The following is a 20,788-nucleotide window of genomic DNA, read 5'->3' as shown; positions in this document are numbered from 1 at the left end:
ATTTTGTTCATTACATTCGACTTATAAGTGAGATCATATGATATCTGTCTTCCACTGACTGGTGTATTTCACTTAGCATAATAGCCTCCAGGTCCATCCATGCTGTTGCAAAAGGTAAGAGTTTCTTCTTTTTTACTGTTGCATAGTATTCCATAGCTCTTTTATCCACTCATCTATTAATGGGCACTTAGGCTATTTCCAGATCTTGGCTACTATAAATAGTGCTATGAACATAGGGACGCATGTAGTCTTTTAAATTGGCATTTCAGGATTCTTAGGATCAAAAGGTAGTCCAGTTTTAATTTTTTGAAGAAACTTGGAGAGGTGACTTTAGTCAGCAACAATAACTTGAGTAGAGTGGACAGACAGGGTTTTTGAAGAATGAAGTGCTACTGCCTATTTGATGTCGCAGACCAGTGTTTCCCAGTGTTCTCCAGTGGAGGGTGAGGGGACCACTTCAAAGGAGAAAGAGACCCTCCTGACCCTCCCCTCAGTCACAGGGTCACAAGCTGGGGAGCCATCTCTGTTCCGACCTAGCTTCCTTGAGGCCAAGCTCTTTTTGACTGACATAAATACCCACAGCTGTATCTTGAGTGTGACATGCTCAGACTCAGCCCATAGGGTATGACCAAGGGGCGAGGATTCAGTCTCAAGTCAATTGCCCCTAGCAGCAAAGCACCTGAAACCGGCAGCCATGCCCAGGCCCTGCACAGCACCCCAGAGGACATCCTGGGAAGGAGGCAGGCACACAGGTGATAAGGAAGAGCTGCTGGGCACTCAGAGTTCAGGTATGAATATTCTCAGGGGAGAAACGGGGGCAGGGGTTCTGCGGGTCTTGCTGAAAGAACATGGCTGAAGACAGACGCCTCTGCCACCCACCTCCTTTCCTGAGACTTACTTCTTTATCACATGTACCATAGGAAGCTTTAATGATCGAAGTACCATTTCAATTTTTTAAAATCTAGTATCTTAAAATGTAGAACTTTAAGCCTGAGCTTATTCTGCAAACCCTGATGCAATGAAATTCCAGAAGAAGAAGAGCTGGGATGATTCCTTAGGATTGAGCCCTCTGTTCATTTTGGTCAAATCCTACTTTCTAACATGAACAGGGCAGAAGGCAAAGTCAGGCTCAGAGTTACTCATAAAGTAAGTGGCATTTACCATGGTAGTTTAAAACATTTAACACCTATTTTATAGGGGACAAAGGGAGGCTTGGAGCACACTTGGAGTACAGCAGCTGTTGAGTGATTCCTATGGGCCAGACACCATGCTCAGCTCTTCATCTTTCTGTCTCTCAGAGCCTTAGTGGAGTGGGATCTGTCATTATTCCCTTAGTCAGTGATTAGGAAATTGAAGCCCAGAGAAGGAGAAGAACTTGCCCAAGGTCACTCGGCTTAATCTGCCAGAGATATAAAGCTAATGCTCTTAACCATGACAGGCCCCCTAGTGTGAACTCTGGAACTCTGGAGCCAAACTGCTTGTGTATAAATCTCTGGTTCCATCCCCATAGCTGTGTGACCTTGGACAAATTACCCTGCCTCTCTGTGCTCCAGCATCTGTACAAGGGAGATAATAATAATTTCTAATCCTGGGTCTCATGAACATTTCTGAAATACACCTTGTCATTTCTCAGATTTTTTAAATCCTCACCCAAGAATATGTTCATTGATTTTTAGAGAGACAGGAAGGGAGGAAAAAGAGGGGAGGGGAGAGAGAAAGAGAGAGAAACATTTACGTGACAGAAAAACATCAATCGGTTGTCTCCCTGTATGCTCCCCAACCAGGAATCAAATCCACAACCTAGGTATGTGCCCTGACCCGGAATTGAACCTGCAACCTTTTGGTGTGTGGGACAAGACTCCAGCCAACTGAGCCACCCAACCAAGGCACTTTGCCATTTCTTTCCTTCTCAATGTTCACATTCTTCTGAGAAGCCTAGGTGTTAACAAGGCTGAGCAGGGAGGGAAGTGGTACACCGAAAGGTGTTTGTATGGAGCACAGTCGCCAAATGCTGCATTTGCCTCCATGGCACTCACCTGTGATTTCCTCAAAAATGACATGGAAGCCATCGAAATTCTTGGAGCCATCTGAATGGAAGAGGATATGGAGGGAGGAGCCCGTGCTTCTGATGGGAGCTGGCCGCTCATTGCCACAGAAGCGCTTGATGATCTGGCCATCGCTGTTGTCCCCGTCACGGACCTCAACATAGTCGTACTGGCACATGTAGTCAAACTCCAGGCTCAGCATGACAAACCTGTGGGCAGAGAAGGTGACAGTAGGACACAAGGGGGCCCCAGATAGCCTTGAGATGTCTGGGCAAGTTCAAGTCCAAATGATGAACGGGCCTCTGGAAATTTGGTGCTACTGGCCTGACCTAATAGGAAACTGGAACTGGAGGGCTCGAAGTCAGATGATTTTTTTTAGTGGGTGGTGTGTGTGTATATACTGTGTGCATGTGTGTGCACACGCAGAGCATGCCTAGGTGAAGGGGTGTCCTAATCCACTCATGGGACCTTTGCCCATGCTGGCTTCCCCTTCAGGGCCCTTCTCTTCCCAGTCTGCAAGGCTAGGTCCTTCTTATCTCAGGTCTCAGCTGAAATAGTCCCTCCTCAAAGAGACTTCCCTGACAGCTGTTTCCATAGGAAATCTCTGGTTTTCTTCATAACGTGTACACAAATTTTCATTTCTCATTTTTATCTTATTGACTGTATGACTGTGTGTGTGTGCGCACATGCACATCCTTGTCTCCTCCACTGGACTGCAGATTCCTTGAGGGCAGAGTGGACTATCTGCCTCATTCCACTGTGCCTAACTCAGTGCTGGCATACAGAGGTACAAAGCAGATATTGTCCAGTAGGTGGCTGAATAGATACTACATTGTAATTTTATAATTGGAGAATGAAAAAACTACAAGTTGTCTTGTAAGACTAAGTAAAGGAAAAAGCTCTCTTCACTCTTCTGTTAGATAAAAAGGTCAGAAGGAAATTATGCTCTTGGTAACAATAATTCTTGCCCCAAAGAATAGAGAATACCAGAACTTCAGAACTGAGGGAGATCTGATGTCTCTGCGGTTACCTAAAAGGGGTTGTGAGTTTGAAAATACTGGGATACACCAGATCAAAATAGCAGAAATGACCCTAAGCTCCCATTTCTAAGAAATAAGAAAAGAGGCAGCCACATGTAGGAACGAGAGAGGAAAAGATATTTCTCAAAAGACTCCCAAGGGAATGACTGCAACTCAGGTTCACAAAAGGTACATCTGTATCTTCTCCCTCACAAGCTGGAGAAGAATAGACAGACAAGCTCAGAACTGGCACCTGAAAAGCTGGGACTACCACTTTGGGTAAAAACCTCAAGTGCCAGAAAATTAGAGAACACCGAAACACAGTGGCAATCCGTACATTTTAAATGCTCTTAAAGGTTTTTCTAAAAAGAAACCAAATAACTAAGCACCCTCCGTGCTCATTTTACAATATTTTTTTTAACACATACCATCTCTAAGGGAGGGTAAGTCCTATCAATTATACTTTGACTGACATCTAAGGACCTGGCTTCTCATCCAGATCCTAACTCACTGCGCGCCTTGAGCCACCGCTTCCTTCTCTGGGCTTTAATATCTTTGTCTGCAAAGAGGAGAGCGGGGACAAGGCCATCATCCCACAGAGATGCAAGCTTTTTATGAAAGTAAACTATGAGGCATTACACCTTGTATTTTACATTCACACATTCATTCATTTGTTCACTTTGCAACACATTTGTGGCAGGCTTGCTCCATGTCAGACGCTGTTCTAGGTGCTGAAAGTGACTCAACCAAACACAGTGCCTGCCTTCATGGAGATGAGACCTGACTTGAGGGACAGACAATAAGCAAGGAAACCAGAAAACACAGTAACTGCTGAGAATATTAAGTGCTGTGAAAAAAATAAACCGGGTAAGTGTATAAAAGGTGACTGGGGAGGGTAAGCTTTTTACACAACGTGGTCAAGGAAGATGTCTCTGCAGACATGGTATCAGGGCAGATACTTAAGACGATAGAATTGTGCCTGTTACGTGAAGGTCATGGGGAAGAGCAGTCCAGACAGAGGAGTCTGTAAGTGCAAAGGCCCTGAGACAGCAATGAGCTTGGCATGTTTGAGGAACTGAAAGAAGGTCAGGGAAGCTGCAAGGCGGTCAGTTAAGGAGAGTGGTATTAACTGAGGTCCAGCAAAAGGACAACAGGAGCCAGATACTGTTCAGACTTTACTCCAAGCTTCATAGGAAGGCCCTGGAAGGTTCCAGCAACAAAATGATGACTGGATATAGGATTTCAAAGGATCACTCTAGTCACTTAGAGCTGGCAAGAGTGGAAGCGGCGAAGTCAAATAGGAGGCCACAAGAGAATCCCAGTGAGAGTCGGTGGAGGTATGAAGTAAGACAGGAGCAGTAGAGACAGATGGGAATGGACTTGAGATTATATTACAGCTAAGAAAAAAGTGTGTTAGGTGGCCTGGATGTGGTAGGTGATAGATAGGAGGCATCAGGGATGACTGCGCAGCATTTGGGCTGATTATTTATATATACTTCAAAGTATTTCCATTATTACTGTGTCCCTGGCCAGCAGGTCCAGGTTTGACTAGAGAGAAAGAATTCTATTTCCAAGTCTCCCAAAGACCCTTTTCTAGGCAGGTGAGGTGCTTCTCAATCCCTCCACTATTTTTGGTCTTTGTTTGAGGGAGGATTTTATTTTGTATGCTGGATCTTGAAGCAGCTTTTCAGGGCCCCCTGAGGGTACCAGTTGACCTGGTCCCCAAGTTGCTGAAATACTAACATGTGGCATTTAACACCTGCCCTTGTCACCCTTGGCTGACCCGGCCTAGATCCCTTTAAGCAGAACAGTATGGCCCCTCACTTGCACCTTGAGCTGACCTTCTCTCACAAAAGGCCAATTCATGAGCCCCACTCCCAACCCCACGTCTTCATGGAGTGGAGACACCAGCTACCGAGGGCCAGTTTTGATGAGGAGAATTAAGAAGGGGACCTGTTTTGCTGGGTCCTTCCAATGTGGGGTGGAGTGTCACCCGTCCCACAGGATAAAGAGTCATTTGAGGAGCCAACTGGAAACGGGCAACCACTGGGTGCATTGATCTATCTAGAAAATATATATTAGAAGCCCGTGCCCTAGATGATTAGAGATTTTCATCCCCACCAGCCTCCTCACTGGTTAGAAAAGGGAGGAGCTAAGTGGACAATGTGTCTAGAAATACCGAGGGTCAGTGGGCCACTCTGCTTGCCTAGCAAGGAATAGGAGAGGTGTTTGCCAAGAAAGAGATACACCGGAGGCAGAGAGCAGTTCCTTCAACATTTATTCATGCAACAACTGTATCTATCAAGCACCTTCCGGTGTGAACCATGTACTCTTCCAGGCACTAAGATGCAGCAGTGAACAGCTCACACCAAACAGGACTCTCCTGTACTACTCACCTATAGTTATAATAAAGCCAGGTCTACACTTTGGACTAGGGCATAAATTAAACATCTGTGTGGACCCCAAAGCTCCAGAGAAGAAACAACTTATCTTCCACCCATGTGAGAGAACTGGTTAATTGGCTGCAGGGGTAGTTGTTGTTTTCTGAGAACATCCATGAGAGGACCTGTGACAAGCATGCACCCCAATCTAGCGTATAAATTCCATGAAAGTCAGTCCTGTGCCTTTTAGTTCTTCACTTCCCTCCCATGAAACCCAGCACAGTGCTGGGTGAACAGGAAGACTTGGTAAAGATGTATGCAGGAGTAGATTGCTCTCGGTACCTTGATTTGTTGTATTACCCTTGGGTCAACATCAGTGGACCCCCAGTGTTACAGTGGGAGGAATGACAAGCATTTGATTAGCCTTAGTTCTGAGCAGGCCTTATCCCACTGAAACAAAGAGAGGTAAAGGAAACGGCTCTGATATAAACTTCCTGCTTTTAAGGATAAAGTGCTGATGGTTAGCCCCCTGGGTCACTAGGATCCAGGGCCCTTGGTCCTGTTACTCTGTTTGATTATAACCTCAGACTCCCTGATTCTGACCCTAGCCCCTTACCTTAGCTGGATGATAAATCCTGGTTTGGCATGAATGGTCCATTCGCAGTGAGCATTTAGAGGGTAGCTCTCCAAGAAAATCTGACCCTTTGAGGCTCGCAGAACCTGGCCACATCCTGAGAAGAGAAGATTGGGGTATGGACATTTGAGTCAACAGGAAAGAGATGGAAGAAGATGTCAAATAAATAGCCTTTGAGCACATCCCACAACCTGAGAACAGAACAGAGGAGGAAATTACTATTTCTGAAGCATCTAGCCATGTGCTAGTCAAGTGTGTAGGTTAATTCATTTAATCCACCCAACAGCTTGAGAAGGGAAGTGGTATTGTTCCAATTTTCTAGCTGGGAAAATGGATAACGAAGGAGTTCAATAAATAACTAGACTAGGTACTGAGTGACAGAGTAGAGATTCAAACCTAACTGTGTCCAACAATAAAGAAGTCATTCTGTCGTCCTCCTTCTCCAGAACTGTCATATGCCAGCCTGCTGTCTCTCCCTGTTGTCTCTAGCTCAGAAAGTAGACCTTCCCCACGGCAATGTATAGGACCTTGTGGCTTTTCTCCAGAGTCTATACATACATGAGACCATTTGGCCTGTGTTCCCTGCACATTCTCTACCCCACACATGTAACCCCAATGCAACTCTTTTCTGACCCCCCTCCATCCAGTTGGAAAATCTATTTGTTCTATGAACAACTGTGTAATAAAGGCCTCTCTAATGCATTATACTGGAGAGTGGATACAATCTCCAGCCAGTTGGACTGGATTAGTAGGTTTCCATTTTTTTCTAGCTTCCAACCCCTTTTTCTCAAAGTCTTATGAAGACCACCAGTTAAAACATGGACTTGAGCAGGGCTCTTGGTTAAACAGAAGCAGAGATTGACAGCCATTCACCCTCACTATCACTCCATTCCCGAGTTACCTACAAGGAATCACTAAGATCTGAAAACCACTGGAGTGAGTCATCATTAAATTATATCATATTAAATTTTATATAACATATTAAAGCACAGTTGTATAAGATGTACCATAGTTCTACAAAAGAATTTGGAAAAAATGTCTTGAGTTGGTTTCATTTTAAAAATGTGTCTGGGTTGTGTAAATAAATATTTTCTATGACAGTTGGCAATCTATGATCCATGGGCCAAAACCTACCCACTGACTGTTCTTGTAAATAAAGTTTTATTGGAACACAGCCATGCTCATTCTTTCATGCATTGTCAATGGTTGCTTCAAGCTAATAAAAGGATAATTGAGTAGACAATATGACCAACAAAAATGAAAATAGTTACTATCTGCCTCTTTTCAGAAAACATTTATCCCTGTTTCATACAGAAATCCAGTCTGACATCATAAACTGTGGATATGCAATTATATTCAACAAGTCCCCCCAAAGTATAAATTCCCATTGTTAAAAAGAATTAGTATCAGTGGACACTGCTCCATGGCAAGATGAGAGCATTAATATTCCTACAGTGTTAGAAAAAGAGCCCAAACTCTACTTTTGACAAGCTGTGAGGTCTGGGGCTTGTTACTGCCAGGTTTGCACGTGTTATTTCTTTATAGGATTTTTATTATTGCTACTATCCTGCTTCACCAATGGGAGCATCATCTGCCACGCTCCATTTGGTACTCATGTCTAGGCCTGGACTCCTCCCTGTCTTCAATCTCAGCACCCCCCACCCCGCCCTGGTTTCCTTGCACCCATCCTTGTCCCCCAACATTTGATTCTGCCCATAGCAGGCAAAGCCAACTTTTAAACAAATAACTGAGATCACATGACTCTCTTGATTCAACCTGCTGAAGGCTGCCCACTATGCAAATATCCTCCTACGATGTTCACAACTCTGCCTCATTGACTGCCCAGACTTATCTTCTGACTGGTCTCCATTGCCACTCACCTCCCTGCTCACATTGCTCGTTACACTGGCCTCCTCTCTGTTCCCAACTCTGGGCCTTGTACTTATTGTCCCCTTCACCTCAAAGGTGAATCTTCCTCCTCATCTCCTGCCTTAGGAAATTAGCCCCAACTGCCACTTCTCCAAAGAGGCCTTCCTTGACCACTCAGCTAAAATAGACGTGCATGTAGCTATGGTCATTGTCATTACTATATTTTGTTTTTGTCATAACATGTATCACTATTTGAAATTATCTAGCTTATTTGTTTATTCCATTTGGTTGAGCTGGGACCTCTTCTAGCTTGTACACCTAGAATGGTACCTGGAATAAATGGGCATCAGATGAATAAATGATGATATCATGATAGGTCAGGCACTAGATTAAAAAGTAATAAACATTCTCTTATTTAATCACCATGAGAAACTGAGGAGAACAACTTTCATCTTCCCATTTCCCAAATGCAGAACACTAAGGATGGGAGAGATTATGTGATTTCCCCAAGGCCAGATGACCAGAAAGTCAGAAGACTGTAAATCACTGTTTCAACTATAAAGCCTTGGTTAAAAATAAAGACTTCAGCATCCTACTGTCCTTGGTCTCAGACTCAGCTTTATCTTCACTGGCTGTGCGGCCTTGGCAAGTTACTTCATCCCTCAGAACCTCAGTAAACTTCAGTCAAACAGGAATAAACTGGCACCTACTTCATAAGGTTTTGTGAGACTTGAATTAGATTATGCACAAAAAGCCCTCAGCAGAAAAATCAGTAAATGTTAGTCAGTGACAGAGCAGGCACTTGAACTGAAATCAGTCAAGTACCAATGCTAGGTCTTGGCTGGTACCTTAAATTGTCTTCAGGACTTTCTCATATAGCCCTCTCCCACTCCATTTTGAAGCAGCAGGATATTTCTGCCCCCTCCCCCCAAAGATCACTGATTCTTCACCACCCCTCTCCTTTTTTTGGAGAGCACATCCCTCCTTCTTGCACACCTCACACTCCTCATCGCCCCCATCAGCCCATCTGCTGCCCAGCTACGGAAATGACACATTGGGTGTGAGGGACTAAAAAGAAAATCTTCCTGCACAGCCTCCATCCCTTGGGGCTGGAAGCTTCCCAGCCAGCAAGGTGTTAAATCTCAGCTCCCACAACAAACCTGCTGCAGAGACCCCAAGTTAGAACCAGCAGCAAATGTTTCTTCTCCATATACAGAAGCTGGAATCAGACAGCAATATCCCTGGGCCCCTCCTTATGTCCGGGGGAACAAGTGCCCATCCCAGGTCTGGTCTCCTTGGCAAGACTATTGAGACATTGGCCTGTCCCAGGATCTCATGCCACCTGTGGAGGGCTTGGAGCCCCCAGCCCCACCCAGACGCCGACCCCTGGCCATGCAAGATGCTAGGCCACTTGCTCCTGTATTCCCAGGGGCTGCCCTTTAGAAGGAGCCAAGATTCCAAAACACATGCAGCATCTCTGTTATGCGCCATGACGTTTTCTTTCTCACTCAGGAGGGAGGGCAGAGTCGACACCAAGATGGGGGACAAGTGCCAACCAACCAGAGACAAAGAGGCCACTTCTCAGAAATGTGCTTGGGGAAGGGTATTAGGCACAGGAGAGAGGAGGAAGGAACCCTGCTCCCACCCCACATCAAGGGACTCCTTCAGCCCTCTTTCCACTTCTGTCCCTACTAGGCGAGTTGGCGGGCCTGGGTGCAGGGTGCTAACTGCACCTCTCTGTCTAGGGCAGAACAGTGAACACAGCGAAGTGTCCCCGCCAAGGAAGTACTGCTGGCCAACCAAGCAGGTGGTCCTGAGTCTGAAAGGCCAGGGCAGGCAACGGGCCCGGAAGACGTGCTCCGATTTCCTGACAATGTCTTGCTGCAGAGGAAGAGGAGGAGAGGGAGGGGGAAGGAGAAGAAGGGGTGTGTGTGTGTGTGTGTGTGTGTGTGTGTAGGGAATTTGCCAGCAAAACCAGACTGTCCCCTGGGCTCTCAAATCCTGGACTCATCTCCAACCCACCCACCCACCCTTCCCTGTTGCTAGAAACCAAAACAGGAGAGATAGCTGGGTAGACCCCGCTTCTACAGAGCTGAAAGGAGATCTTATTAGTTTCTAAACTAGTAAGAGAGCTGGAAGGTTACCAACAAAAACGAACACCCCCAGCACTCAGACGAAAGTCTTGTTATCTCCAGCATGGTTTGGGGGGCGGGCAGGAGAGACACACAACATCCTTTTGAGAAGTGGCTGGGTTTTCTTTTTTATTCTTTGTCATCTTTCCTCTTAAGAAAAAAAAGTACTAAGAAAAGCACTCAGACATAGAGAGGTATTTGCATTTTCCTCGCTCCTTCAAAGATGCCTCTGGGAGTTAGGACTCAGTGGTTTAGGGGCAGCCTGCGCAGCCCAGACAAGCTCTCCAGCTTTTCGAAGCCGAGGGGCTTCCTCATTTGGAAATGAGAATAATAGTAGCACCTACTACCCTGTTGTTCTTGTTATTTTCTTATTTGTTTGATCTAAGGATTAAATGAGATAGACACACAGAGCCTGGTACATAAAAATTGCTCAATAAATGGAAACCAGTCCGTGGCCTGGTAGGAACCAGGCTGCACAGCAGGAGGTAAGCTTCACAGGTTTTACTGCCTGAGCTCCACCTGCTGTCATCCCTCCCCGGCTCCCAGCCTCCACAAAACTGGTCCCTGGTGCCGTAAACGATGCGGACCACTGGTGTGGAGGGTGAGAGATTGGGCTCTGGGGCTCAGCCTCTGAATTGGCATCTTGGCTCTGCCACTGACAAGCTGCACGACAGCGGGACAGTTACTTACCCCTCTAAGACAAAGTGCCTACACCTGTAAAATGGCTTCGATAAGAATTAATGAGTTTGCGCATGAAGGTACAGAGAACAATGCCTGGTTCATAATAAGTGCTAAGCGATGGCTTTTCTGAGGGGTACAGGTCTTCATCGGGGACAATTAGACATTCAGGAGTGACTCCACAGCTCACACTGTGATTCATCTTACAATCCCAATCAATTTGATACTTTATAATGATTGTTTTATGTAACTGGTTGCCTCCCCCATGACATAGTTCTCTGAGATTAGGGACCTTGTCTGTCATGCATTGAGTTGGTGCTCCATTAATTAACTGAATGAATAGCTATGCAAGATAAAGGCAAACATCTGCCCAGTCAAACCATTTTGAAAGCCCCTCCCCTCTATACCAAAGGGTCTGTCCTATACCCTAAGCAGAAGTGAAGCAATGATTGATGCATTCTTTGACAGCATAAAATCTTCTGCAAAGATTCAAACATTAACTCCCTAGAGTCAAAGAGCTTCAGCACATAAAATATAAAATGCAATTTACCATACAATACTTGTCCTGGAAAGATTACCTCCTCATGTCTGGTATATATTTTCCTGTCTCTCAAGGAATTCTGTTTATTATTTATCCTCTCTGGTCTTAAACTGATTTCCTTCACAAGAAAGAAGAAAGGAAGAAAGGAAGAAAAAAGAAAGGCAGGAAGTCAGGAAAGAAAGAAAGAAAGAAAGAAAGAAAGAAAGAAAGAAAGAAAGAAAGAAAGAAAGAAAGAAAGAAAGGAAGGAAGGAAGGAAGGAAGGAAGGAAGGAAGGAAGAAAAAGAGGAGCTCACTTTATAGCTCTGGTTTAGTAATAATAAGAATAGCAGCCACTGTTTATTAAGTACTTACTATGTACCAGACTCCATATTAAAGGATTTATAGATCGTCGGCAGCCGTCCGTCTCGAGAGACGATGGTGTAGCTTCTTAAGAGTCTATCTGCACCGCCGAGAATGGCTGTGCAGTCCGACTCGGGAGTGACATCGTATCTGTCTCCTCCCGTGTTGAATCGACATCTTGCGATGACGCTGAAGCTACAGAGCCTGGGCAGGGTGATATGGAGGGTCTGCTGTTGCCCATGCAGCAGACCCCCCCTCTCTTCGCAGCTGAAGGGTCCAAGGGAAAGACGGAGTCAATACAGCTTGGCTTCAGGTGCGCCGCAGGAGTTGCCGGTGTTGACTACAACGTCAAACCGCCTTAGGGACTCCGGCTCCGGATTTTCTGTCGGGGTTTACTCCCTTAGCCTTTCCCCTGAAGAGGTATGCCGCAAGGCAGCGGAGGTTTTTTGGAGTCAGAGTTTTCCTTCTCTGAGGATTTATAGATAGTGCTTCACTTAACCCTCACAAAAATCCTCTGAAGGCCACTATTAGTACCCCCATATGGTCAATGGGAAGCTGAGACTTACAAAGATTGAGTAACTTTATCCAAAGTCACAGAAGGAGTAGATTCAAATCTAGGTCCCACTGGTTCCAAGCCTTATTGTTAACCACCACATAATACCATCCCCAATTTAGACTCAGCTGGGCACTGTCCCTTTCCTGAAGTGTCAGAACACCAAAGACAAGGGCAAGATGAGCCAGTTTTCAGTGACTCTGTCCAGGTGATTCTCTGGTTTCCCAGGAGAACAGTTCCATGAATCAGTGACACCCAGCTTTGTATGAGCTCTCTCTCTCTCTCTCTCTCTCTCTCTCTCTCTCTCTCTCTCTCACACACACACACACACACACACACACAGAGTTATGGCTCAAGGACCAACCTCACAAATCATCTTCCTCTCTAATATTCTAGCCCACAAATATTTTGGGGCATGACTTATGGCCAGTTCCTCTGCTCCTCTGCCTCTATCCAAAATATGACTAAGAAGATAAAATGTATTAAGGACCTATAATCTCTCCCCATAAATCCTCTCTTATCTGGGTTGATTTCCTAACCTTCTTATACCCCCTAGATCCTTCAGCGCCTGGAAGAGGGGATCACTGTAATGCTAGTTACAAGTGTGGCATACTGAGTGGCTCTTGGTCCCTCTCATGTTCATCTCCTCGGGTGACTCAGGAACTTAGTCTGAGGGCCAAGTTCAATAAGCTCTGCTCTGGAGGTCAGCAGAGTAGTTCCACTTAAGAAGTGTTGAGAGGAAGGCTTAATTTTGACTTTAGATATCAGCCCCTCTTGGAGCCAGCACACAGACTGCGGTTCCTAAATGCCTCTCCCCACAAAAGGAACTAGGATTCGTGGAGAAATGGCTGGTTCCACGACCAGAAAGCTAGGATGTGCTTAAAGAATGACGCAGTAGAGGCACCTTGTAGGGGCTTCCCTGGCCAATTCTGGGGCAATTTTAGCATCGAAAAGAAAAATGATGATAACATAATGAAACATGGGAAATAATACATTATCAGTTTATAGTGCAGTAAAATAGAGAAACTGAGATGTGGGAAAATGTTCACTGGTGAATCCAGGTGAAAGGTATACGAATGGATGATTCTATCAGTTCTCTGTAGATTTGAAAATTTTCAAAATAAAAGTTGGGGAAAAGAAAACAAGCATCAGCTCCTTTCCCTAACCTGCATATTCTGAGCTTACTAAACCATTCTTTCCTAGGAAGAAAGAGGTGAATACAGTCTTTTCCTGGGCTCAGTGACTTCAGGTCCTTTGTCATAAGTTGGGTTGATACTAATTACATAAACATTGTCAAAGACATGAGCAAATAAAGGTGTTATAATGTCTGGTCGGGTCTCAATATGAATGCTCTATACCTCAAATATAAAATAGTCTTTCTGACACATGCCTGTTACTTCTCCTTCCTTCTAAGATTCTATATGGCCTCCAAGGAAAAAATGCCAGGGCCTACAGATGCCGTTCAGCAGGAAGCCTGCCTTCAGGATAAAACGGTCTGAAAGGATCACTTGGGCGCCATCTACTGGGTAAAAGCTTGCACTGCCATGGGGTTCCAGCCCTGAGCTGTAGCCTAGCAGACCACAAGTGTGTTAAGTGCCCTTAACGCAGGCAGGCAGCACCCAGCACAATCCACAAAAAGTGAAATAAATTACTTCCTCCTTTGAATCCCCCTCACATTAATGCCAATATGAGGTATAGGTGATAAGAACTTAATAACATCATAACATCACATTGATGTTTTCTTGTGGTCAAGCCCTGTTCCCATAGATGGATTGTAAACGTGTCCAGGGCTCATTGTTTCCCCTGGCGACCAACCCAGTGCTCCACAGAAATGCTCTACAGAAATGCTCTACACATGCTGTGACTGTGGCCAGATAACACACACTGCTTTCAAAGCAAACATAATGGAACTGAACGAGCATAACTGAACCAACACAGAAGGAGATATAGGAATCTGACCATTATTCTGTTTGTTGCCCAGCATTGATGACCACACTCCAATTTATTTATTTATTTTTCTTTATTTTTGTCTCTCCTCTCTAAATTGCAAGCTCCAAGATGGCAGTGACCACAGCTGTCTTGCTTATCATTGTGTGTCCAGCTCCTAAGGGCATCCATTCAAGAAATATTTTTTGAATGGATGGGTAGGTTAATGAAGGAGAACTTGGGCTCTCTGCTCTGCTTGTCTAATAGCAATAACCTGTTGTAGCAATAAGCCAGTTTTGCTGTCCTTGACAAAGCCTTGATCTGACACATGGATACCACCGCTAGTCCAACCACTCAGACACCATATATAGCCAACTCTTACACTGAGGTTAAACCCAAGACTCAACCAGTAGGTGGTATTTGGAAAGACACACATATAGGATTTCTTTGAGCAACTGCTGTCCTTCTGTCTTGTTACTATTTATTTGTCACAACTTATTATTGGCCTCCTACATGCAAATATTCTTCCCCTTCTCTACCCTGTCCCACAAATAAAGCCACTTAGTCACACAGAGTGACTAGAGTATTGTTAGGAAATATTTGAACCCTTGCCCCTTGGAATAGAGTATACATCCCAGTTGACTGATGTGATTCCTTTTGGATTGTGAGTGAATGTGATGTGAGCAGAGGCCCTCAATATGCCTATGTGTTTGGTTGGCCTTTTGTACTTCTGCAACTCCTCCTGAGAAGAGCACATCACAAGTAACTGCTGCCCCTTTGGCCTGGGCCCTGAAGCATAGAATCTAACCCAGATCAGCTCAGCTGAAATCAGCTGAAGCCCAGCCAACTCACAGACCCATATTTTTTTTAAAAAATCTATCCTTTTGAGATTGCTTGTTACACAGCAAAAACTGACTATTACATATGAACATATTACCACCACCACTCCTGAAAGCTTCAACTTAGAAATTCTATTCTCTAACTATAATACCCTTTCTAGCTACATGTTCCACCATTTTATAACCACTAAGTCTACTTTTCTACCACACTGACACATCCATCTCTATTTTCTCTGTACCAGGCTCTTTCTGGTTTCATGTCCTAACCAACCTGAACAATCATGTCTTAGCTAATTCTCAGATCAACCAAGGGACTGGTTCAATTAACCTCTGCTACCATATTGATGGAGAGCACCGCCCACATGCCCTGCCTATATCACCCACATAGGAGTTCCACCTTGAACTGGGTCCTCAGTCTTGCTTGAACATGCTTTAACTTCTCACTAGCTGGTGCCTTTCCTTATTCCTCATGTGGTTGTCTCAAACCTTTGGCACTCTCTCCCTGGCCTCACTTCCACTCTGCCCTCAGCAGAAATTTCACTTCCCACTTTTTCAGAGAAAATAGAGCTTCTGAAGTGAAGGTAGGATAATACTGTGGTTAAGAACAAGGGGTCTAGAATTGCACCAACTTAGGTATCTTCCCAGTATGCCCACACCTAAGCAAAAGCATAGCTTAAGCATCAGCTCCTGCTTATAACCTCCCCTACCCCTGACTCCTTGTGATTAATTGTTCTTTTATCCATGTTCTGCCTATGCCATACCACAGTTCACAACTTTTCCTTGGCTTCCCACTGCACTCAGAATAACATCTAAACTCTTTACCTAATTTATCTACCTCCAAAGCCATGCATGATCTGACTCCTGCCTATGGCTCCAATCTCATCATATAGCCCTTCTCTATCCTCCATATCCAAAGGGAGGAGACCTCTAAGTTATCTTGTGTACTGCAATGGTCAATGTGAAATCTAAAGCTGTGTTTTACAGCTCTGTTTATGTCTGTCTTAAGTAGTTTTATTTCTGGACCACATACCCAGTTGGCAATTAAGGGGCATATAGGATAACAATGATATATTTATTGTATTAGTTTTAGCTACATGCCAGGAAAAGCACTAAGTGCTTCCCACATGCATACCTCCTTTAATTCTAGAAACAGCCCCATGACATAGATAGCATTCTTCCCATTTTGGAGAAAAGGAGACTGAGATCAGCAAGGTTCAGTGACTTGACCATGGTCACAATGCAAGTGACTGGCAAGGCCATTAGTTAACCCAGGCCTGTGTTATTCCACAGCCTGTGGTCTTAGTCATTACGTTACAATGTCTCCAGAGAACGGCTGCCAAAAAGAGACCAGAGTGAAATCCTGTAGCTAATCCACCTAGAAAAAAAATCCACCTAAGTACTAAATTCTATTTCCTAGAAACCACCTAAAATGACATTAAAGTTTTAAATCTGCACCTGAGACAAGCACTTTAAAAATTATCTGTCTTCTGGATGAGTTAACTCTCAGGCTCACCTTGAAGCATCAACACACTCCTTCTCCTCCAGGTATAATTAAGTTTCTCGGCTGCAGACCACACACCTCACCCTTTTCCCTAGACTCTTAAAATATATGGTGTTTTGCTAAGTTTGGATCAGACAAAGAATACCAATAGCTCTCTAGCCTTCATCTCTGAGAACTGGGAATATCATTATAAGAATAAAATTGCCCAGACTGTAAGACCATCCAGACAGCTTCTGACTCAAATAGGGAGCATGTGAAACAGGCTTAACAAAATAATAACAGTTGGTGCACGGCCCCCACTCCAGATTCTCAGAGGGACATTCGCCATCAGAACACCACAGAGGAGAATCTCAAATTGAGGGAGAGGTTACATTTCCACTCCATTTTCAAAGGATGCTTGAAACTCACAGGGAACCCTAATAAAGACTAAGTAATTCTTGGAGCGCAAGTAGAACCCAGGAAAAAAATCTCTTTCCTGGGACAAGTGGCATGCTGACAATCTGATGTGAGTCCCAAGAATATGTCAGGATTCAAATATTTACTAATAGAAATTCATATTTAAAATGCATTGCAGTCTGAGCATTTCTGATGTCTTATTCAATATCTGCTAACGGATAATAATGTGGAGCAGCTTCTGGAATGGACAGGAGGCTGGCTATGTGCAGAATGCCTTAGCTTCATTTAGGAGAAAGGGGAGGATTTCAGAGCAGATCTGTACATCCTGTGGCCATTTCCAAGCAGACGTCCACAGTTCACAACCAGAAGATGGAAATGCACATATTTGGTTTTTTACAGCCTTACCTAGAAAGCACCCTGACCGCACGCTTTCCAGAACTTCCATTCCAGCAAAAGAAACCTTAGTCTAAGGCAAGCTGCGACATTAGAACTCCGTGTACCAGAGGCTAGAGGCGGAGCTACCTCCGAGCGTACTCACGCATGCAGTCTCCCCCGTACCAGCCGGCCCGGCATTCTGCGCAGTAGATCCCCTTCACGTAGAAGTCGTCCAGAGTGCCCCCCCACGAGCCGTTGCGGCAGGTCTTGCAGTTTTCAAAGATGGTGCAACCTGAAACATGTCCAAGAAAAGGGGTGTTCAAGTCAACACGTGCTGCATGATTAGTTGCACAAGAAAGTGTGCCCCTTCTCAGGGCCTTGTGTCAATGAAGGGCACCTGGACCTAGACAAGTGCCGAAGTCCATTCATAGGAAACGCTCGCATCCCCAGAATCCACTCTAAGGAGGGAGGTGAGAAAGAACCATCTTTCTAGTTATTGGCTGATGCTTTCAAGTAACATGAAATAACCTGCAGCAAAGGTTATTGTGAATTTGTCGATATAGTGTCTTTTTTCTCTTTTATAATGGTATGACGTGTTTACTGTGGAATATTTAAAAAATTCAGAAAGCAAAGGGAATTAAATTAAAACCACCTAAAATAGCATCACCCAGAGAAAACTGGTCACAATCTTTGTCTGTATATATAAAAACACATTTTTTTAAAATTAGGCTTATACTATATACTGTACATACTAGTTTTATAACTTACTTTTTCATTTAATAAAAGTAAATATCTTCTCACTTCATTGAATATCCTTCTGTGTCATATTCTTCTATAACCAAACCATGCCTTTGGAAACAACCTAATGTCTAACATGGGCTCATCCTGGAAGGTGTCAGACTGCCCCCCACCAGCAGGCCACACCAGAGAGTTGAGCAATGCCTAGACAAGGGTCATTTCTAACACATGGTCTCTTGACACGGGGTGGAGGATGGTGAGAAAAGGTAGAGATCGTTCAATCCCACTGAGGACAGGCAGCTAAGTTCTAGCTCTGCCACTGTCCAGCTTTGAGTCCTCGAGCAGATTACTTAAGCTCTCTGTGCCTCAATGTCCTCATTTGTAACACCGGGGTTCATAATAGTACCTACCTCACAGGACTGTTTTAAAAATTAAATGAATACATGTAAAGAGCATGGAACATAGTGAGAACCCCTCCAAATATGAACTATTATTATTATTATGCTTTCCCATATCTCCACTGCATATATCATGCTCAATTTTAACTGCCTGTTATCTGTGTACCTATAATAGAATGAAGTCTCAGACTGCCTGCTGTTCAATACTGTATCTTCAGTACCTACTCCAGTATCTGTCACACAGTAAGTATTCAATAAATATTATTAGGGTGAGTGAATAAATGGATGGATAGATGGGCTTTGAACTGTTTGAGATAACCCATGTTTCCTTGAGCTGCTGGCATACTTCTTTGCTTTTGGCTGAAATTAGGTTTTGTGGGCCGATGGTAATACATGCGGTGTATGTCTGTGTGGATTCTGTAGGAGAGAGACTAGTAGCCCTCTCTTTGCATACCAGCCTGATTTTGCTCCCCTCTCGCAATCCCTTTTCCCACCAGAAAAGAGTTACTTATCTGATGCCTCAAATTCATGTGGCCCGTAACTGCGTCCCAGTGGGGTCACTGTGCCTTACTGCCATCTTCTCCCATGTGCCACTTTCCCGTCTTTACTTCCCTTACTCGCTGTCACCAAAGAGGCAAATGGACTCAGGGTATAACCTCAACAATCCTGCCAACTCTCTTTCTTGGCACAGGAACGCCCAGGCCATTACATGCACCACAAAAACCAGCCTGGTGATTAAAATGAATGAGGCTCTATTAAAAAAGACACCAAGTAACTCACAGATTGTCCAGAAGGGCCAGAGGACCAAGTTCAGACCTACTCAGCCCAGAACGACACAGAAATACCTAGCAAACTTGGTTCAGCAAGGGCCCCGGTGCTGCTGAACATTCTGGAAGCCACCATTCACATCCCTGCCACCAACCCCTGGACCTCGATCCTCCTGGAACCACTGCCACCAGCACAGAGAAGATTATTGTCCTTCGCGATGATAGAAATGATAGAAATTTCTCAAACCACACTGAGGTATCATTTCTCATGCATGAAGCTGACCAAAATCCCAAAGGATACATTCTGTTGCAAGGCTCTGGGAAAACAGTACCCTCGTCCACAGCTGCTGTGAATGTCAAAGGCATGGAGGAAATTTTGGCAAAGGCTGGCAAAATGGCATATGCACCCTTTGATCCGGCAGGCCCTCTCCCAGGAATCTACCCCAAAGATACACTACAGAATTACCAAATGATGTCTGCCACAGCCTGTTCACTCTAGCATTATTGACATTAGCAAAAAGCTGGGAACAACCCAAATAATACTCATAAACTATGCTGACCCACACAATACAGTTATGAGTCACTGTAAAAACAAATGAAGATAACAGTTTTATACTCTCAGTGAGTGATCTTTAGCATATATTGGTTTTTTAAGAGTTCATTTTTTATTGTATTTTTTTCATTACTACTTATCCCCCCATACCTTCTTCTACTTCCACCCACCTCCTGGCTCCCTGCAATCACTATACTGTTGCCCGTGTCCATGAGCTTTTTTCCTTTGTTCTAGCATATATTGTTTTTTTAATTATATTTTATTAATTATGCTATTACAGTTATCCCAGATTTTCCCCCTTTGCTCCCTTCCACCCAGCATGCCCCACTCTCTCAGGCAATCCCCACACCATTGTTCATGTCCATGGGTCATGGACAAAAGTTTTTTGGCTACTCATTTCCTATACTGTACTTTACATACCATGGCTGTTCTGTAACTACCTATTTGTACTTCTTAATCCCCTCACCTCTTCATCCATCCCCCTACACCCCCTCCCATCTGGCAACCATCAAATGCTCTCTGTATCCATGATTCCGCCTCTGTTCTTCTTGCTTGCTTAGTTTGTTTTTTAGATTCAATTGTTAATAGATTTATATTTTGGGGCATTTTATTGTTCATAGTTTTGATATTCTTCTTCTTAAATAAGTCCCTTTAACATTCAATATAATAATGGATTGGTGATGATAAACTACTTTAGCTTTACCTTGTCTAGGAAGCTCTTTATCTGCCCTTCAATTCTAAATGATAGCTTTACTGGGTAGAGCAATCTTGGCTGTAAGTCCCTGCTTTTCATGACTTTGTACATTTCTTGCCAATCCCTTCTAGCCTCCAAAGTTTTTTTTGAGAAATCAGCTGACAGTCTTATGGGAATTCCCCTGTAGGTAATTAATTGCTTTTCTCTTGCTGCTTTTAAGATTCTCTCTATCTTTAACCTTTGGCATTTTAATTATGTTGTGTCTTGGAGTGAATCTCTTTGCATCTGTCTTGTTTGGGACTCTCTGTGCTTCCTGGACTTGTATGTCTATTTCCTTCACCAAATTAGGGAAGTTTTCTTTCATTATTTTGTCAAGTAGATGTCCAATCTCTTGCTATTTCTCTTCTCC

General features: G+C 44.2%; 1 protein-coding gene across 1 annotated transcript in view; it reads right to left on the bottom strand.

Annotated features, from left to right (window-relative positions):
• The window catches only part of PAMR1 (peptidase domain containing associated with muscle regeneration 1), a 62,307-nt gene that overhangs the window by 21,375 nt on the left and 20,144 nt on the right, over window positions 1-20,788 (bottom strand). The window contains exons 3-5 of the mRNA XM_090262645.1: window positions 17,393-17,521; window positions 6,062-6,176; window positions 2,037-2,254 (exon numbers count right to left, since the gene is read on the bottom strand). Coding sequence (XP_090118771.1) covers window positions 2,037-2,254; window positions 6,062-6,176; window positions 17,393-17,521 — 462 coding nt within the window. The remainder of the gene's footprint in view (window positions 1-2,036; window positions 2,255-6,061; window positions 6,177-17,392; window positions 17,522-20,788) is intronic.

This window comes from Furipterus horrens, unplaced genomic scaffold, assembly GCF_987537825.1.
Source record: "Furipterus horrens unplaced genomic scaffold, mFurHor1.1.pri manual_scaffold_2, whole genome shotgun sequence".
Classification (NCBI taxonomy): Eukaryota; Metazoa; Chordata; class Mammalia; order Chiroptera; family Furipteridae; genus Furipterus; species Furipterus horrens.
Note: the sequence above shows the minus strand (reverse complement) of the source record. Positions and strands in the feature narration are given on the sequence as shown.